Genomic DNA, 19274 nt, shown 5'->3' with positions numbered 1-19274 from the left:
GCCAGGATGACTTCGCCCATGGCTAATAAGACCAGTCGTCCGCCCGAGCCAGCCCGTCGCAAGACCGTGTCGGGGACCAGCTCGGCCAACTCCACCCTCAGCATATTTCTGGGCGCCGCTCGGAATCGGAATTTAACTTGGTTGACGACGACTCCTCCCGACAAGAATCCTCGTCCTCCCCGCCAGCGCGACAAGCCGGTACAATTCCCGGAGCCCTCACCTTCTGCTCCTCTTTCTCCGCCTTGTCCAGCCTCACCGGCCGCTGCTCGTTCAACTGCTCGTTCGACTGCTCGTTCAACTCCCCCCGCCCCGAAGCCGACCCTGGCCGCGGACGACTCTCCCTCGACGCGTCCGACAGGCATGAGCGATCTTTTGTCCCCTTCACAAGAGAACCTCACTTCATTCCGCGGTAACCAAAATCCTGTCGCCTCGTCAGCCCCCGCAGTTACGCGAGATGCGCCTCCTCGTCTTCAGATCTCGGCCACCTCCAATACACCACATCCATCCATAACGCGCTCGCCGGCCCTTCAAAACCATACTCTCCCTCCTAGACCAGTCGATGCTCGACCGCAACAGCAAAAGCAACAGAAACCGCGGCCGCAAAAACAGCAACGCCACCAGCCGCAGAAACAAAAGCAGAAACAGCAATTGCAGACTCATCTGGAGCAGCAGTCGGCTTCCCTCCCTTCCCCGGATCCCTCCATACCCCCTAGGCCGCATGCTAGTCCAATAGCTGCTGTTGAAAGAAATGTTCCTCCTATTGCCAGTCCATCCGCAACTGCATTTCCGTCGCCTCCCCTTCAGCAAGCTCCTCCGAATCAACTGCCGGCGCGACCGAATGGTCCCGCAGTAGGGACATTTCCGGACTCTATACCGACCATTCAACAAGGAAATCCTCATTTGGTTCATTCTGGAAGCCCGCGCATCCTACAATATGCTCCGCCTGGCCACTCTCACCCTGCTTCTCCTGCTCCAATCACTGCAGCTTCTCCATCACTGCAACAGCAACCACCGATTAGCGGAAGCCCGCCCATCATACAATATGCTCGGCCTGGCCACTCTCACCCTGCTCACCCTGCTCCAATCACTGCAGTTTCTCCATCACAGCAACAGCAACCGATTACCGCCATTCACGCACTGGCTGCCAACCGCCCTTCAGTCATCACACCGGATTTTTGCGTGCGCGCAAAACGTAACTTGGAAGCGTTCATGGCGAGTGAGGGTCCATCGTTGCTTGCTAACGATCGGGTGGAAGCACCACGGCTTCATCTTTTAGACCACGCGCTCACTCACCGAGACGTCGTATATCTTACCCTTCATCAAGTTTACTGCCTTAGCAGCTATGACCCGGCAGGGCTTCCGAAACTTCCCGGGTTTACTCTGGAGCATATGCATGGTTTGTCTATTATCCGGAGTCTCCTGGTCGACAATCAGCGAATCGCGCCTCACATTCTACGATGGTGTGTTGATTTTCCCTATCCATTGTCTGAGATCTTCAAGGATTGGCGGTATCAGACCCAATACCATCAAATGCTGCGTCTCTTGGCCAGTTTAGTGGCGGAGTGGCCTCGTTTTGAAGCACACGTACAGAGTCAAGGACATCCACCGCTCGTGGATGATATGAAATCACTCGGCGTTATGTCGATTACATTGCAGCTGAACATCTTTTTGTGCTTAGCCCGGCGGATTCCTGGCGCCGTGGGCGAGAGCTCGCTGCGAGCAATTTACATGCGAGACCAGGATTACTTTATGCGCAGCCTCAAGGAGCCGATCTCCGCTGAACAGAGGCGCCGCGAGAACATGGAAATCGTGGCTATGTACCGTGAGGCCATTGCGGCGACGCAGAGGGACAGTACAGGGCCTCCTAGTGTCACTGCTCCTCACAGCGTGCCCTTTCCAGGTCAAGCTGTACCTACCCCTGTGTCTGCACTAGCGGGCCAGTCGAATATGCAGTATAATTCACCATATATGCAGTCGCATTCTGGAGCGCAAAGCCCAAACGGCATATCTCCGGCGTCAGTCAGAAGCCCCCTCGCTGCAGCATCGCCCATGCTTCCTTCACAGCCGATTCCCCACCAAGCGGTCGCTCAACAACGTGGTGTAGAACCGCAGATGCGTTCACCGCGGATGATACCATCCGTCGTAACCACTACGACGCCTCAACTCATGACGCCGCGCGAGTTACCTCCAGAGCACCCATGTCAACAGTATTCCCACCAGCCTCGGCCTCAATACCCTCAGTACCCTCAGCACTCTCAGCACCCTCATACTCAGCAACCTCAACCTCAACAGCCTCAACATGCAGGGCCACAAAGCCCGGCACTCGCCCAAACCCCACTCCAGCAGCCTCAGCAGCCTCAGCAACCTCAGCCTCAGCCTCAGTATCAGCATCCTGGCTCTCAGCATCCTCAGAACGCAGGGCCACATAGCCCGGCACTTGCCCAGCCCCCTTTTCAGCAACTTCAGCAACCTCAGAGTCGCCGAACCTCGCAGCATACAGGATCACAGAGCCCAGCACTAGTTCAACCTCCACTCCACCATGCTCAACGTTACCAGCACGCTCAGCGCCCTCCGCAGTTCCAGCATTCTTCAGGTCACCAGCTTCCCCAACAAACAGGGATACAGAGCCCGACGCTCGTTCAACATCCACCTCGGCGGTCGCAGACGCTAGCAGGTCACAGCATACCGCTCCCAACGCTACAATATGCGGCACAACAGCAACAGCATTCCCGGCAGCCACAACGGCAACGCCATCAGTTTTGGGCGCCGCTTCTGCCCCCACCCAATGTCCCTCCGGTTATGAACACACGGCCGAACCCTAATCGACTTGCAATCCATCAGGCTCATCTTCGCGATCCGGTCAACAGGTTCATTTCGATCGATGCCACTGGCATGAGCGAAACGGAGCTATTGCCGCACATGACCTCATTTCTCATGCAACCAAAGATTCTCCGCCAGGAAGACGGCCCCATTAAAGAGGCGGTTTCATTATCGAACAATGAGATGAGAACACGCGCATTCTATCAAGAGCAAGATAAGGGGGGTCGCGTGCTTCGGACATTCAAGGAGGGCACTCAAACCTACCGCATCAGATGCGTCAAGGTCCCAAAATTAACTAATGACTTGGATGTACATTCCTGGTGCGTTGCTGAGACTGCGTGGCCTACCGCAATATACGTGCATGTCAACAACATGGAGCTTTTCCCGCGCCGGAAAATCCACAATACCAGGGATCTCCCATTGGACATCACTCCAGCTCTCCTGGAAGGTGTCAATAAGATTGAGATTAGCTTCATTTTGAGTTCAGCTGAACAGAAAAACTTTACGTTCGCTGTGGCTGCCGAAGTACTCACGTTCCGCTCCCTCGCCCTTGCGAAAGCCCTCGCCCAACCTCTGCCCGCTGCTGACTCTCAAAAGCGTATCCATGCCAGGCTTGCACGCAACCCTGAGAATGATGATGACGAGCTAAGAATTGTTAGTGATGATCTGAAGGTCACCCTTGTCGATCCGTATACTGCACGCATCTTTGATGTACCTGTGCGCGGTCGTCATTGTGAACACACCGAATGTTTTGACCATAAGACGTTCCTGCAGACTCGCCTTCTTAAATCTGGAGATCAATCTGCCATAGAAGCGGACTGGAAATGCCCCATCTGCAGCCGAGATGCTCGTCCCCAGAATCTCATTATTGACGAGTTTCTTGCCGATGTGCGCAACCAGTTGGAGCGTATGAATCGGTGTGATGGCGCCCGCTTCCTGGAGATCAAAGCCGACGGTACTTGGGACGTAAAGAGTGACGATGATGTCCCTTCTTCTGAGCAGCAGCCTTCCCGCACGACTCTGAAGCGAAAGTCAAGCGCTCATGAGAACGGCCTCCGACGGCCGAAGGTTGATCGCTCCGCCTCTGTGCCAGATCGCACGCCGAATCAGTCTCCCACAGTCATTGTCCTGGACTGATGAGCTCGATCTACTAGCCTGATTCATCCTAACTCCGCATCTTTATGGTTCCTTTCTCCTTTTTTTTCTCTGCCCGTTCGGCTCTTTTCAGTCGACTTCTCTCCCATTTGCACAGTTACTGGCGCAACGGTTGTTGCAGGATGATACCCCGCGATTTCAGATCCAATGTCCATTTTGGTGTTTTCTTCTATATCTTTCTGCCATTATTTTATCTTTGCCCCGTCACTTTTGTGAATCATGCCCAGTTGCCGGAAAGCACCATTCGTCGCAAAGTACATTACTCTCAGCGGCGAATAAGAAGTCATTCAACTAGAATAGACTGGCCTAAACTGCACCTGGCGCTCAGAATCATTTTACCGACTTATTATTATTGGTATACATGGTGTACCGGATCCATTTCTTGTATCTTATGATGGCGGGTTTCGTCGATTTTTTGGCGCTTTAGATAAAAGCAGGGTTCGGTTGATTACCTATCTTCTACTGTATGTAGCCCGCACTCCGTCATGAATGAACGAGGAATGCACTGTATTTTTGAAATACCTAACGAACTCGTAGTTGCATCGTTTAGGCCTCTAGAGTTGCTTAAAGCGCACTGATAGCCCTGCCGCGCCCGGACTTGATGGCTTGATGCCTTGGAGATGTAGTATTTCTAGCTGATGGGCGTAAGGCCCTGCCCATCCATAGATATGTTGAGTATCACGACCGATGCCGTGTTCAACGAGCATTGATGAGCAAAGGCTTGTTGACATACGTATTATGCAAGAGAACGTTTGATTACATGATGCAACTTGACAAGAAGTCAACGCTTGCTATGCGATGAGATTACCAAAAAGGCTTGAGAGAAAAGTAAGTGTCCAAGGAGCTCGATATCATTTGCTTCGCTCTTGGGCCATAATATCAAACATGAAAGGGAGCAGAGAGCCAGGAGGTCTGAGCAATGTTAAGAAGTAGCAGGTACAAGAGGTGAAGGGAAAGAAGAAGCGCTATCTATGGGCTGGTCAAGGCATGGATGGATGGGTGGATGGATGATTAAAACATATATAGTTCACGAAGATTGTTCTTTTGCTTCGTTCCTCGTTCATCATTTGCGTACACGCCGGGCGTGGTTTACTAGATTCTCTATTACACCCTCGAAAGCCTCTTTTTCGCTTACGAGGCCATCGCGGCGCTTGAGCCAGAACTCGAGGACAGTGGAGGCGCGCAAAGTGGCTTGCTCAAGCTCCTTGACATGGGTTTGGAGCTCCATGTCGGTCAGTCCGTCCAGCGCAGCGTCGGTGGTTGTGCAAAGTCGCCGAACTGCCGTGAGATCGAGCTCCGGGGGGGAGGGCTCGCGCCGCCTAGATAACCGTTGTTGAGTTGCGGTGCTTGATGTGCGTGGACTATTTGGCCCGCTTTGCGAGTCCTTTCTGGCTAAACTTTGAGAGCGGGATAGCGTGCCGGTGGCGGCCGAATTGGAAGCGCCGATGTTGATGGATGGAAGAATGAGTTTGTTCTGTTTTGATGCAGGTAGGATTTCATCTAGGTCTACCGGAACACCAAGGGAAACGAGGAAGAGGCGGCGGATCCGGGACTTGACCCAGTTCTGAGGCTGAAGCGGGGGTGGGGCAACCAGCTGAGACCATAGAGAAAGTGAACGCTCAGTGCTGAAGATGGCAGAGGAATTAGAAATAGGTTGCAGGTCTGACTGGCCGGAGAGCGCGGCTTTAGATGCAGGGAAAAGTCGGTCAAGGGGTTCGTCTAGAATGGTGAGTAGGTCGGATACAGATTGAATAGATTCAAAATCTAATAGAGGCTATTTCGCGAGTTAACAGGGGAATCAAGCACTGTCTACGGCGGAAGGCTTACGACATAAGGCGGCGCTGTTTGTTGAGGGGGCTGTAGAGAGACAGGTCTGGGTTCGTCGAGAACCGTATCTGGTTCTTGGAAGCCGTCGTCGAATTCGTCGAAGTCGCCAAAGTCATCATCGCCCCCCTCCTCGAAATCGTCAAAGTCATCGCCGCCTGTGATTTCAGGAGGTTCACCTCCCGTTAATGTTGATTTTCGTCGAGTGTGAGTCGGATGCGTGGGGCTATTTGATTGAGGCGCAAGATCTGAATTGGTCAATCGTCCCTGAGTTTTTGAGCCCTCCAAGGGAGTAAAGAACTGGATACTTACCGGGTGAGTCTGAGACCGTCTCTTTTGCATCCGGCAATGTGTCACTCGGGCGTCTCCGATGGGCATGCGGACCAGAATGTAGTGTCCCATCGTCCGGTGTGTCGTCAACTTCAGAGAGCAGCGTTCCAGGAACAGGCGTAGTCGTGGAGTTGGCCTCGGCGGACTCTGTGGGAGACCCGGAAGGTGTTGTTGACTTTGAGGTTTTGGTAACCATATCTGGGACAGCATCTGCTCTTCGCTTCTCGTACGCCTCTGTCCCAGGAACATCGCCGTAACTTGGTTGACCGGGGTCAACCTTTTCCACCACAGTCCGGGGAATGCGCGTGCCGCCTGGGGTCACAGACCGGCGGCGCTGCCCCGCAGCGGAAGGGCTCCTGCTGCGTGAGATCACCTCAACCTCGTCAGGAACAGCATCTTGCTCTCTTTTTTCATAGGCGCTGGTCCCAGGGACATCACCATGGGAAGGGACATCGTCCACTTTCTCCACCCGAGTCCGGGGTACAGGAGAAGCACGAGACGTTGGGCGGGAGCGAGAGCGTGAGTTGCCTTCGCTGGCATCTGAGAAATGTTCTTCGTCGCTATCGGAGACTGCTAAATACAGATGTCAGTACATAAAGATGCCGACGAATGATCAAGCGTGGGACTGCATGAGCGCTTACTATGGTCAGGGGCCCCTGGGTCCTCAAGCTCCACGCTCTGCCTCGGGGGCTCCAAGTACGAGCTGGACGGAGGAGAGGGGCGTTCCGACATGAAAATAGAGTAGGCTCTTGGCTCCAAAAAGGGTCATATAGGTGTAGAAACGATGCGTTTTAGCTGAATAGAAGACAAAAAGAAGCACAAAAGGAAGCAAGGCCAGCGAGAGCGGGTTGCAGCTTGGAGGGAATCCAGATCGTCTGGTGACGAAGTCCAGCCTCGACCGTGGGCGGCCTGAGCGCCTGAGGCCAAGTATATTCATTGCCTAAGGCCTCAGATATAGACGCTAGACGCTAATAAGCGCGCCTTGATGTGATTGGCTGTGGTAGCGCAACAAAGTTCGTGACTAGCTCTCCAGCGGTAGGGTATCTTGCTTTATTATCCGCTCAGAGCGACTGTCCGGTGTTGTTATTGCTTCACTTCCGGTGGTGTCTTGCACTTACTCCCGGATAACCGAATCTTCCTCCATCTTTGGGCGCAGTACGACTCCATGAATCTTTTCTCCTATTTGCGAATGGCTCGAATCTTGCTAACTTGATTGTCTGTTTCCTAGGGCTGCCCTATCGCGACATCCTTGTTAATACATTTCCGCACCATGCCGTTCAATTTCGGAGGTAAACCGAGCTCGTCGGGGGCTTCAAGCGGCGGCCTATTTGGATCGGCTGGCGCCCCGAACACGGGCTCAGGCGGCGGTATCTTTGGAAATATAGGAGCAACCACAAGCGGCACTGCTTCACCTTCGCCATTTGGAACCGCCGCGGCGTCCAACCAAGGCGGCTCTTTATTTGGTGCCAACGCTGGCAGTGGTAGCAGCACTCCTCCATTCAACTTTGGTGGCGCGGCTTCTAGCGCACAAACACCCAACAAGCCAGCAGAGACGCCAGCATTGGGGGCAACTGGCACCGGTGGAATGTTCGGTGGTGGTAGCAAACCTGGAGGCGGCCTTTTTGGAACTACAGCAACTCCTGCATCGTCTGGCTCAACCCCACTCTTTGGCGGCCAGCCGTCTACTACTCCTGCTGGTCCTCCGCCACAGGGAGGTGCTGCCGCACAGGGTTCATCTCTGTTCGGACAGCAAAAGTCTGGCGGCCTCTTTGGACAAGCAACAACCTCGTCAGGATCTAATTCAACGCCCGCTACGTCTGCACCTTCACTTTTCGGTGGGGCTGGTCAGTCCGGTGGCAGCAACTTGTTCAAAACGACAACACAAGAGAGTGCCCCATCGTCTACTACTACTAGCAGTAACCTGTTTGGCAATCTCGGCGCAAACAAACCAGCCGAACCCATAAAGCCTGCGACACCTGCAAACAACGCACCGAAATCTCTCTTTGGAACTGCCCCCGCCTCGAGCACACAAACATCTTCTGTCTTTGCGGCTCCGTCATCTGGCGCTGATGCAGCATCGAAGGACACCCAGACAGCCACATCCTCGGCTACTCCACAGAAACCTCTCTTCTCTCTCGGTGGAACAACGTCATCTGCTGCGTCTTCTTCTACTCCCGCAGCTGCTCCTTCCGGTGGCTTATTCGGGGGCCTAGGCACATCAAAACCCGCAGAAACCACTGCATCACAGCCCGCAGCATCAACAGGGAACTTGTTTAGCAAGCCCGCCGAGACTGCGACCACGCAACCCCCAAGCACATCCGCAGAATCCACCACAGCCGGCACTGCCGCCAAGCCATCGTTGACTGCGACATCTGGTCCTACCACAGCCGCCACCACTACAGCAACCACAGGTACGGGTGCTACCACCGCAACTGGCGGACCTGCTCTTGGCGCATCGACTGCTGGCCCGCCTCCCCCGGCACAATCGCGCCTTAAGAACAAGACTATGGATGAAATCATCACCCGATGGGCGACAGACTTGACCAAATACCAGAAGGACTTCCGGGATCAAGCCGAGAAGGTCGCTGAATGGGATAGGTTGATTGTTGAGAATGGCAGCAAGGTGCAAAAACTGTATGGCAGCACAGTGGACGCCGAACGTGCCACCCAGGAAATCGAACGCCAACTCGCTACTGTCGAGGGGCAGCAAGATGAGCTGAGCTCGTGGCTTGATCGGTATGAACGCGAGGTCGATGAGATGATGTCCAAGCAGGTCGGCCCTGGCGAGAGTCTACAAGGGCCTGACCAGGAGCGTGAGCGAACGTACGTGCCGCTTATATATCTTTGAACATTTGTGTTCGTGCCGTTGGCTAACATATTGCTTAGCTACAAACTCGCCGAGAAGCTCTCTGAACGCCTAGATGATATGGGCAGAGATCTTTCAAGCATGATCGAGGAGGTCAACAACGCCTCGTCAACGCTCAGCAAAACAAACAAGGCCGACGAACCGGTAAGGAAACCTGGCCTGATTGCCCCTTCCGAAGTGTTGAAACCTTACTTACTGAGCCTTTAGATTTCTCAAATCGTTCGCATTCTCAACTCGCATCTCTCCCAGTTGCAGTCCATCGACATGGGTACCACTGAACTCCAGACCAAAGTCGCTGCGGCACAGAAGGCTGGGCAGAGCGTGTCGGCACGCTTCGGGCACGGACTTAGTATGTCAGGTGTCGGGAGTGCAAGTGCCGCGGATGACTTTTACCGCTCCTACATGGGGCGCCGGTAAAAAGTTTGGTTTTTCATAGGTGTTCGTTTTCTCATTTGATATCATCTTTAGGATTCAGGACGGCAATGGGATGGTACTTTCTAGGTATTGATGCGCATTACATGAAATTCGTGTTTGATGAAATTTGGCGCTTATTTACTGTCTATCGAGCTTCATCCAATTCCTACTTCGAGTGGTTGAGCTGGAGGCCGCTTAATGGTACTATATTTTTCCTACATTGTACATGACACTGGAGCCAACTGATAACTTTGAGATGAGTGTCAATTAACTAAAATACATTGAGCCAATATCAGCGCTAGATGATGCGGGTGGTATGTGCTGCGCGAACAGGCGGGATATCATTTGCCCACTGAGCGACAACTTCAAGAAAACGCATTGCGTTCGCAAATAGCTAAAGCAATAAACATCTATTTCTTTTCCTCCTTGCCAAATTCGTCACTGCGTACTCGTTAGCTAATATATCAATCACCACGCACCACCAACCGAGCAGGGAATGCCATTGGAGGGCAGCAAAGGGAAGGAAAGCATACAGGTGCTTGTCCAGCTCATTCAAGTGCTCACGCTGCTCATTGATCTTCTTTCGGAGAGCGGCGATCCTATTTTCAGATTCCCAGGTTAGTAAAATATCGCGCCGTGATATGTAGTAGTCGTTCCAAGGACTCTAGAGGCGGAGTCATTACTTCTTCTTCTCCTGTTCATAGACGTAGAGGTTCTCTTGAGCGGCTTCACGCTTCTGGAAAGTGTCGCTATATTTTGAGGTCTAGTTAGCTACTTGAAGCGATTTCGATGGTGTGATTCAATCTTGGATGAGGACATGACATCATGCGATTGCAGATGCATCAAAGAATGCAGTGAGATAGTGAGTTGAGACAAAAAAGTTTGCTAGAGCTGTAGATAAGGAAAAAGCAAGAATAGTCCGTATCCATACCTAGCAGCAGAACCACCAGACCGGGTAGCGCCGGTATCACCTTCAGCCATCCTGGGAGCAATTGCGGAGAAAGGGCGGGCGAGGATAGCACAGGATGTCGTGGCGAGAGGACGAGTGATGGATTGACGAAGCATGGTGACTGGTATGTCGAGATAGACGAAGATGGAGAATTTAGATTCGATGATGAGAGTATCAAGATAAATGGATGGAAGAGAGAGGAAGAAGAGGGGTGGTGGTCAGATGCTGAGCGACAAGTACCTTATTTGTTGCCTTGGAAATATGGCAGCGCCGCGAAAGCCAGGCCGAGCCCAGAAGACACTGTGACGTCATGCACTCTCCGAAGTGAACGGGATGAGTCAGCTGCTAGTGCTGGTCATGTGAGCTTTTATTTATTATGGGACAGGAGGGAAAGGCAGGCGATCTCTGAGGTCAACGGAGTACGAAGTACTTAGATCTGTCAGGGTTGCCAATATGAATTCTTTAGGGCACCCTAACTCTAGGTCGTTATAAAAGTGAGACAAGGAGCCATAATGGCGGGAGGAATGAGCGTAGCCACGGAACCAGAGCAGCAGGAGCACCTGAAGATTCGTCATGCTACGGAGTAGACTACGGCTGCAGAACTCGATGGAAGACATGGATGCACGAGTCAAACAAACTATGCCTCACCAGAGCTCTGCTCTATCTGTAAACAGGAAGGGGGAATCACTAGCAGCGAGGCTCGTTCAATAATGTGGCGATTGGCGGAGGGAAAATAGGGATGACGCCGGAGTGGCCCACTGTTGAACCACACACGCTCAACAGAAGGGGGAGAAGAGGAGATTCTCCTCGTTATGGAGGCATGGTAGTGGAATCGGCAATTGAACAGATCAAAATAGCGAGACAACTCGATGGATCGAAGTAATAGTAGACTAGATGGACGTGTAGTGTGCCTTTCTAGCAATCTAGCAGAGGCGAGTGGGCGGTTTTAACGGTGAGGCAGCGAAAGCCCCCAGCAAATGGCAGGAAGAAGGCTCCCCTCCCACCTCTCGGTCTCCCCCTCTTCCAACTTCGACTTCCTCTCCTCCTTTTGCGATTTCGCTCTCTCGATCCATCTCCCCCTTCACTTTTTCAACTCACTACCACTTCCAACACTTCATTCTTTCCCACTCTCTCTTCATCCTCTTAATCTCCAAATACCTCAATAACTGAATCCTCATTGTTCCCGTTGCCATTACACAGGTGAGTGAACGATTACTCCCCTTCCGTTTCCCTCACAGTCCCCTCTTTCGCCCTTATCCTTCGCCTCAACACCCCTATCGATGTTATCTACGAGTTCATCGATTGCCATATTCGCACTCCTCTACTGGTCTCTGTCGAGTCTCTCGAGCTGTCTATAAATGTGGTCTTGGGTGGAATTGCGGTGTCCCAACCCGCCCCCGACTACGCTGGACACTATACCCGCGATGCTGTTTACTCGCTGCCAGCCCGTGTGGAGGATTCGCGAAACAACAGCCCGCTCGATATATACACTGCTATCAGAATTCGCGACTTGTTTGGCATCGCGATATCGTCATTTTATTTTATGGCCTGAAATTGCGGTCTTCCACCGAGTTCTCGATTTTATTGTGCTATCAGCCGTGTGACAGACGGGGTTCCCTAGTGCAGGACAGACCAGGGCAGCCATCGCTCACAGCCTCACTCTCCCTCACCCCGTGATACTTGCATCTACCCCTCACATGTCTCCCACAATCTAGACCTGATCTTCCTCCATTTTTCTCGCTGCTCAAGTTTCAACTTCGATTTATTTTTGTCGCTCGAGTCCTTTCCCACAGACATCTGTGTAAAGTGACGCTCGCTAACATATTCTCTCGTCTTCTGTTGTTAGATTCTCAAAATGGGTCACGAAGATGCTGTTTACCTGGCCAAGCTCGCCGAGCAGGCTGAGCGCTACGAGGGTTCGTCATTTACCTAATCTCAGGTCTTTCCTGGAATCTACATCCTCAGTATTGACGGAAATGCATTAGAGATGGTCGAGAATATGAAGGTTGTCGCCTCCTCCGATGTAGAGCTCACCGTTGAAGAGCGGAATCTTCTTTCTGTTGCCTACAAGAATGTCATCGGTGCCCGCCGTGCCTCTTGGAGAATTGTCACCTCGATTGAGCAAAAAGAGGAGTCCAAGGGCAACGAGTCCCAGGTCGCTCTCATCAAGGAGTACCGCCAGAAGATCGAGGCCGAACTCGCCAAGATCTGCCAGGACATCTTGGACGTTCTCGACCAGCACTTGATCAAGTCTGCCCAGAGCGGCGAGTCTAAGGTCTTTTACCACAAGATGTATGTCTCTTTGTTGTCCGCTCACGATCGAGTACATTCTAACGTATCTCTTCCACTTAATAGGAAGGGTGATTACCACCGTTACCTCGCCGAGTTCGCTATCGGCGACGGTCGCAAGGGTGCCGCCGATTCCTCCCTTGAGGCTTACAAGGCTGCCACCGAGGTTGCCCAGACCGACCTTGCTCCTACCCACCCCATCCGTCTCGGCCTGGCCCTTAACTTCTCCGTCTTCTACTACGAGATCCTCAACTCTCCCGACCAGGCTTGCCACCTTGCCAAGCTTGCTTTCGACGATGCTATTGCCGGTATGTGAAGCAGTGTCGTTGAATGTATGGCCTTCGCTAACCCCTATCGCAGAGCTCGACACCCTGAGCGAAGAGAGCTACAAGGACTCCACCCTGATCATGCAGCTCCTCAGGGATAACCTGGTTAGTCAATTATAACGTAGCGCTTGGAAATTTTCATACTGACGTGGTTCAGACCCTCTGGACCTCCTCCGAGGCCGAGCCTGCTGCCGAGAACGCCCCCGCCGAGAAGAAGGAGGAAGCCCCTGCCGCCGAGGGTGAGGAGAAGCCTGCCGAGTAAAGAAAACATGATGGACTCGCGTCCGGCATGGATCAAAGATCAATCACGGCAAACCGGGCTAAACTGTCCGCGCGAAAGTGGTGAAGGTCCTTACGAAGGTATCCAGATCAAAGGGAGATGTACGGTCACAATTCCACCAGCATGCATGATTTGACATGACGCTTTTGGATGTGGTCGGTCGCGGTGCTTCCTTGAATCCCTTGCCCTTCGATGGCCGAAGCTTCCTTCGACGGCAGCATGGCTGGTGAACCGGTTGTCTCAATCCGTCGCACGTCGATTCATATATTCGTTGGTTTCTTTTAATTTACATTTTGCCTATTACCACGTCTCAAAGAATACCTTTCCCTTACCACTACCCCATCGGATTGTTTCCCATCCCCAAGCCTTGACTATGTTATGAAATCTGTCTTGGTCTTACCTCTTTTGTGCCACCATGGCGTTTGTCTCGCCTTAGCTCGAGTTTAGATCTCAGTCCGGCAGTGGCTTCAAAGAAAGTTGAAATTCATCATTCAATTCGTAGTGTACCGTACTCCTTATGCTCCCGAACGAAAGGCACGACTTTAATGCAGCTCGAGGGACAAGTCTATTACCGACCTCCGCAAGGCCCTTAGCCGCGCACCCAGCTAGTCTTCGTTACCTCCCTTCAAGGGCACAAAGGCAACCAACCTCCGATAGGAGCAGGCCTGTCACATCCATCCACCATCCACCATCCACCATCCATTCATGCAGTTGAGGTTGGTTGAACAAAGAACACAAATGACGTATGCGGCTTGCAACAAACAGAACACAGGGCGAACCTCTGGACGCCCTGCATGCTCTGCTCCGCCCCTTTCTTTAGGCCTCTTACCTACCCGTTTTCCGAGCAGCCCTCGTTGTGCGTGACAAGGTCAACTAGCATATGAAAATGATAACCCAAATCAGTGCCTACTTACTCAATCCCATAGGCTCGTCATGTCCTTCTCTTTGCGGAGTACTCCCGTGACACTCAATCTCGATCCCATGGCGCAGCGCAAGGAACTGCTCATAGATAGATGAGGTCATGTATGGCATATATGATGGACTGGTGGACTGGCTGGCTTCCTTGTGTGGATATAGGTTTGCCGAGGTCTACTGGGCAGGTAGCGGAGCTCATTGAATCCTTTGAGACTTGCGTGAAAGAGAGTGAAAGGTTGTCGATTCATCCCCTATACTTTGTATTTCATCTACACGAAGCACAGACTTACATCTCGACCATATAGCGCCAGAGGTACGGCTAGAAAGATCTCCAGCTACCTGAGGTATATGTTCCTCAAATATAATCGAGGCCTGAACTTTACCCTAGCAAGTATAAATACAAGCTTCGTCAGTGCAACCATAGTCCGGATTCCTACCTATATGTACTACTGTAGTGCTCCGTAAGCAGTACGTACCTTGCACTTAGTTGCAAGCATAATAGTAGTACTCGCCTACTTAGTATCCAGAACTATAGGTAAGATACGCCGTATCATATTATTCATACCGTCATACCGGAGAACAATTCCTCGCGGCGTGGGCGCAAGTGAGCATCAAAGCGCGTTTTGCAACAGCCATTGGTCCAAGGGGCTGAGTGGCTGGCGGTTGGCTGGCTGCTTTGATAATTGGGAGCGTGATTGTGGGTTGTGGCGTTTGTTGCTTCACTAATAGGTACCGTACCTATAGGCTGATGTACAGAGCACATATTCTGTCCAGAGGACTCGGAGAATTTATTTGCTTTTGGTTCTGAGTTACGGAACTAGGTTCAACCGTTTTCTGAGCTTCTGCAGACTGCAAAGTACGGTGTACTTGTCCATTTGAGGTAAATACCTTTTTGAAGAACTTCGTCCAGATGTGATTAGAAGAAGAGGATGAGTAGTAATGTATATTTATTTGCTTTTTTTATGTGCTTTGCTAAGCTAAGATGAATAGATAACCGCTTGGTTTGGGGTATGATAAGCAAATGTCTTCGGAGCCCAAGTGGAATGATGCTGAGTGTTAAAGTCAACCCGGACGAATCGTCAGACCAGGACGATTTCCAATATACAAGTGTGATGGTGACAGAAGAGAAAAAGGTATAATCGGGCGCATGTGTGAGAGAAAAATTGAGTTGGGAAGAAGAGAAAAGGGGGTAGAGATAGCTGCTCCTTGAAAATGCTTTCCCGTTTCGCCCTCTTTTGCTTTGTGAAGATTGCTGTCGCGAGATTGATTGAAGACCGTGAGAAACAAATGCAAAACCCCAGTACGGTTCCCGACGTCTAAAAAAATCAGAATTTCCCCAGTAAAGAAGCTGTCCTAACGCCGAGCGTGCTATGCCACAAAAATACACCATGCCGCCCGTAGAATGTGAGGGAAATAAGAATCGGAGAAATGCGAGGTCGGTGGAGAAGGATAATGGTCAATATGAACAGTTGAAACCCGAATTATCTGAGCGAAGGTGTCACACTGCCGCCAGGTCGGTCAAAGATTGGCCCTCGCTCTCACGCATCGGCGCCAAGGCCGGTGATCAGACCTCAGCAGCCAACACATAGCAAGCAATGATGTCACAGTGCTCGACAGGGTGTGGATCGGGAGAAGGAATACGGAGCGGGAGGCGAATGAAACAGAAGTAGAGCGTCGGGTGGGAATGTGACTGATGAACGAACTCAAGGCGAATCAACGGCTGCGCGGTCGGCAGGTATTCGAAAATCGATCTGTGGGGGGAAAAATATGGTCAATCTCGCGAATACCGCCTCCTTGAAAGTCGTCAATGGACTTGGTTTCAGTCCCGACATTTGACCATCTGTAGTGCTGGATGTGTTCTTCGAACTGTAGATTGTTCAAGGTGGAATGATGATGAATGACCGCATAAAAGATACCCGCCAAACATCAGGAAAATATGCGTATGAAGTATATCATAAAAGCGATTCGATCTTTCGCGAACCCGAAGCGAAAAGAATCCCGACCGTGCTGACTCCGAGTCGGGATGACGACGTCGCGTCGCCCTATTTGTGCGACTTCTTGACCTTAGTACTGGATCTCGACATCTCGCTCTTCATATTCCGTGTCAGTCCCCCGATATAGTCCTGCAGGAATCTATTCTCATTCTCGAGTTTGTCGTGATCTGTTTTCACTGCATCGATTCGTTCTGCTAGAGCTTGGAGAGACGACTGGAGGGCCTTGGCTTGTCTTTTGAGAAGTATTTATGTTAGTAATGGTGAGAGGAAAAGGTTCTCTAGACAATACTCACTCTTGTAGAGTCTGCCTGGCCTCTTTGCCCAGTCGTTCAAGATCCGCAGAGTTGCGGCGAGGACTCATGGCTCGCGCGTCGTCGGGCGGAAACTCCTCCTCTTCAATTTCAATTTCGGGATGGTCCCGGGGCACCAGTATTGAGGCGCTGGGTTTTCGACTGGCCATACGAGGACGTTCAGGGCGGCCCCTGCGATCGGTCTCCGCGTCGGATATGGAAGACGAGGACGAGAGCGAGGACATATGGGCACGGTTGGTTTCGTTCGGCTGAGGTAGCGTCGGAACCGGGGAAGAACCATGCACCGCTGACGTCGATGCCATATTCCTAGGGAAGCACGTCTGTGGTCGAGTTTGAAGGGGTTCTATGGTCTGCGGTGGGCGAGAACCCAATGGGGAAGAAGGTTGACTTGTAGAAGAAGACGGGCAGTTACTATCACCGCAGGTTGAAAACTACCTCTAGCGATCACCTCAGATGAAGAATCTGCGTTTCGCTGGAGGTAGCTGTCGTGGAGGCTCGAAAGGGTGTCCCTGGGAGGGTTTGCAGAGGTGGAGCAACCAGCAAGCCGGTAAGAGAAAGGGAAGAATGGAAAATAGACAGGCGGCAGAGGCGAGATAGGGAAAAGGAAAAGAAAAGAAAAGAAATAGGAAAAGAGAGCCGGAGAGAAACCGTTTGAGCGATCCAGGGGAAGGGGAGGAAGCTTGAAAGAACTGAATTGGAGGGGTGGAACTGGGATTTTAGCGAAGGTTGGGACTGAGCGACTGATAGATGCTGGACAAAGCGATTCACGGTTTACGGTTCTGGTTCTGGCAACGCTGTTTTCGATGCCGCTCGCTCAGCCTGAAAACTAGCCAGGCACTTCTATCCAAATAGTGTTTCCTTTCTCGGACTTGGATCTGGTGTACTGCAGCGTAGTCGTGAAGAAGTTTGGGTGGTCAAGCCTGAAAACGGCGGGCGGAGTCACGGTCAAAAGAACCGTTTAGTGCAGTAGGGACCACGCAGAATTCGGGGAAGTCGAGGACGGTAAACAGCTTGCAATGAAGATCCTTGTGACCGTGAAAGAAGGGAAAGTCGGAGGAGCGGTGGAAGTAGGAATTGGATTGTCGTTGTAGAGTGCAGGCTTGGTAAGGTACGCAGTACGGAGTAATGTTGCCTCAGATCTTCAATCATATTCGAGCAAAAGTACTGTATTTTAAACCATAATACGGTTACACGCTAGGCCCAAAATGTGGTCCCCAAACTCGTGGCCGCCATCCGCTATGCCCCTAAGGTACGAAGGCGCGTGCACCCCATGGTTTTGGCTGTCCAGTGAAACAGCCTGCGTGGCTTGATCTGTGACACTCTACAGAACTATCCCGAACGCAAAAGAATATCCCTTCATCTCGGTGAAGCAGGGAAACGCGGTGTTTGGTCGGCGGCGGGGGGAGTGGGAGTTTTAGGGGGTTCGTCGTCCATACCCATTTGGCCCGGCGTTCGGTCGGCCATCCACGGTTCTTTTCTTGACCTTGTCAGCCCCTTGGTTCAACTGGACGGCGCTAACCAAGGAGAATTCAACAGACGGTGATCCTCATCATCGACTGCTAAGTTTCTACAAACGATGATCATGACGAACAAACCATGGGGAGTCATCATCACCACCACCACTGCTGACGCTTTCCGTCTTGAATTGCCACTGCCTGCTGCCTGCGCCTTGCCTTCCGAGACCTGTGAGTCTCCAGTCTCACTACTCATCGCCTCAAGGGGCCGCTGCCACCGAAAGAGCAAATGAAATCCCCTAGCTGGTGGCAGATGCAAAATGCGATTGCCGATGGATCGTTGGAATATGGGGTCGGCTCCGTCTCGGTTACGGGTGGCTGAAATAAAGGTCTCATGCTCGCAGCCCAGGGAATTATGAGGTCACGCAATGTCGATCAAGTGAGAGAGTATTGATTCTCCAGGAATCATCTCATCTCAAGAGGCTCAGTGCCGACGTCCAGTGCGAATGCGATAAGTATGATTCGACATTCGCAAAGCTGGCCTTCTCCAGTCGTTGGTTGAATACATTACACGGCAGATGAGGTAGTTCAGGGCGCTTCCTGAACTGTCGTAGGCAATCTCTCCCCCAGTCGTATCTCATTCCGTACGGATCACGGCCCAGCGTACAGGTATGAGCGGCTTTATGTTGGGACTGGAGTCAGCCCAGGCATTATTTCCCCATATCGGCGACGCTGATCTATGGGCCCTCACTTGTATATAAAATCTGGCAGATTGACGGTATGCATGAATGCTTTATTCTGCTTGGCTGTCTCCAGGTCGCCAGTTCCTACGGGGTAGTGCAGGAGGCGTCTGCCAGCGCCGCCCAGTGGCTATCAATATGCTCGATCCAAAGTAGCGGGTACAAAGATTGATAGCAAGGGGCTTGGAAAGAAAACGGATTTCGAGTTTCCCGCTTGCTATGCGTGCAGCGTGTCCCTTGCGCTTCAACCATTGGACCAATCCGTTTTCAGCCGTTCAGACGTTGATACTTGACCTCTCGTCGGCGTCTCGGATAAAGGATTGGCAGTTGGCGCTGGCAGTTTGGCACCACAACGGCAGAGCACATCATGCCGCAGGCTTCTTATTGGCTTTTCTCGACAGTGATGCCTCCTCATAGGCTCATAGGCTCATACGGATGAACTTCACATTCTATACCGCCGTAGTTCTGTCTCTAGATACACTACCGATACAGTGTCCAGTGGCGGTGGGCCATCCACGCTGTCAAGTCTCAAATGCACCGCCATCTGCTCAGCCTGACTCGTCGGCATCGGCAAAGAGAAACAAAAACTGGTTCAAAAAATCTATCC

At 52.0% G+C, this 19274-nt stretch overlaps 6 protein-coding genes across 6 annotated transcripts; 3 read left to right on the top strand and 3 right to left on the bottom strand.

The window, feature by feature from the left end:
- Positions 1-6: 6 nt before the first annotated feature.
- On the top strand, positions 7-3957 carry DSM5745_11477 (uncharacterized protein; the record flags this gene model as incomplete). Its single annotated transcript, XM_026753493.1, has 1 exon — positions 7-3957. One exon carries the CDS (start codon positions 7-9, stop codon positions 3955-3957), a length of 3951 nt encoding a protein of 1316 aa, XP_026597999.1.
- Positions 3958-5038: 1081 nt separating this feature from the next.
- Positions 5039-6861, bottom strand: DSM5745_11476 (DUF5102 domain-containing protein; the record flags this gene model as incomplete). Its single annotated transcript, XM_026753492.1, has 4 exons — positions 5039-5749; positions 5803-6047; positions 6112-6702; positions 6771-6861. 4 exons carry the CDS (start codon positions 6859-6861, stop codon positions 5039-5041), a joined length of 1638 nt encoding a protein of 545 aa, XP_026597998.1.
- A 538-nt stretch (positions 6862-7399) lies between these two features.
- Positions 7400-9412, top strand: DSM5745_11475 (putative nucleoporin Nsp1; the record flags this gene model as incomplete). The annotated part of the gene is made up of 3 exons (XM_026753491.1): positions 7400-8952; positions 9016-9139; positions 9203-9412. 3 exons carry the CDS (start codon positions 7400-7402, stop codon positions 9410-9412), a joined length of 1887 nt encoding a protein of 628 aa, XP_026597997.1.
- Positions 9413-9819: 407 nt separating this feature from the next.
- Positions 9820-10474, bottom strand: DSM5745_11474 (uncharacterized protein; the record flags this gene model as incomplete). Its single annotated transcript, XM_026753490.1, has 4 exons — positions 9820-9850; positions 9943-10008; positions 10093-10158; positions 10341-10474. 4 exons carry the CDS (start codon positions 10472-10474, stop codon positions 9820-9822), a joined length of 297 nt encoding a protein of 98 aa, XP_026597996.1.
- A 1739-nt stretch (positions 10475-12213) lies between these two features.
- artA (14-3-3 adaptor artA) lies at positions 12214-13235 on the top strand (the record flags this gene model as incomplete). The annotated part of the gene is made up of 5 exons (XM_026753489.1): positions 12214-12274; positions 12344-12650; positions 12714-12955; positions 13008-13078; positions 13131-13235. 5 exons carry the CDS (start codon positions 12214-12216, stop codon positions 13233-13235), a joined length of 786 nt encoding a protein of 261 aa, XP_026597995.1.
- A 2975-nt stretch (positions 13236-16210) lies between these two features.
- On the bottom strand, positions 16211-16697 carry DSM5745_11472 (short coiled-coil protein; the record flags this gene model as incomplete). The annotated part of the gene is made up of 2 exons (XM_026753488.1): positions 16211-16394; positions 16456-16697. The coding sequence occupies 2 exons, from the start codon at positions 16695-16697 to the stop codon at positions 16211-16213; spliced, it is 426 nt and encodes a 141-aa protein (XP_026597994.1).
- Positions 16698-19274: the final 2577 nt, after the last annotated feature.

The sequence above is a fragment of the Aspergillus mulundensis genome (genome assembly GCF_003369625.1).
Source record: "Aspergillus mulundensis strain DSM 5745 chromosome Unknown scaffold_26, whole genome shotgun sequence".
Taxonomy (NCBI): domain Eukaryota; kingdom Fungi; phylum Ascomycota; class Eurotiomycetes; order Eurotiales; family Aspergillaceae; genus Aspergillus; species Aspergillus mulundensis.
This window is presented reverse-complemented; position numbering and strand designations above follow the sequence as displayed.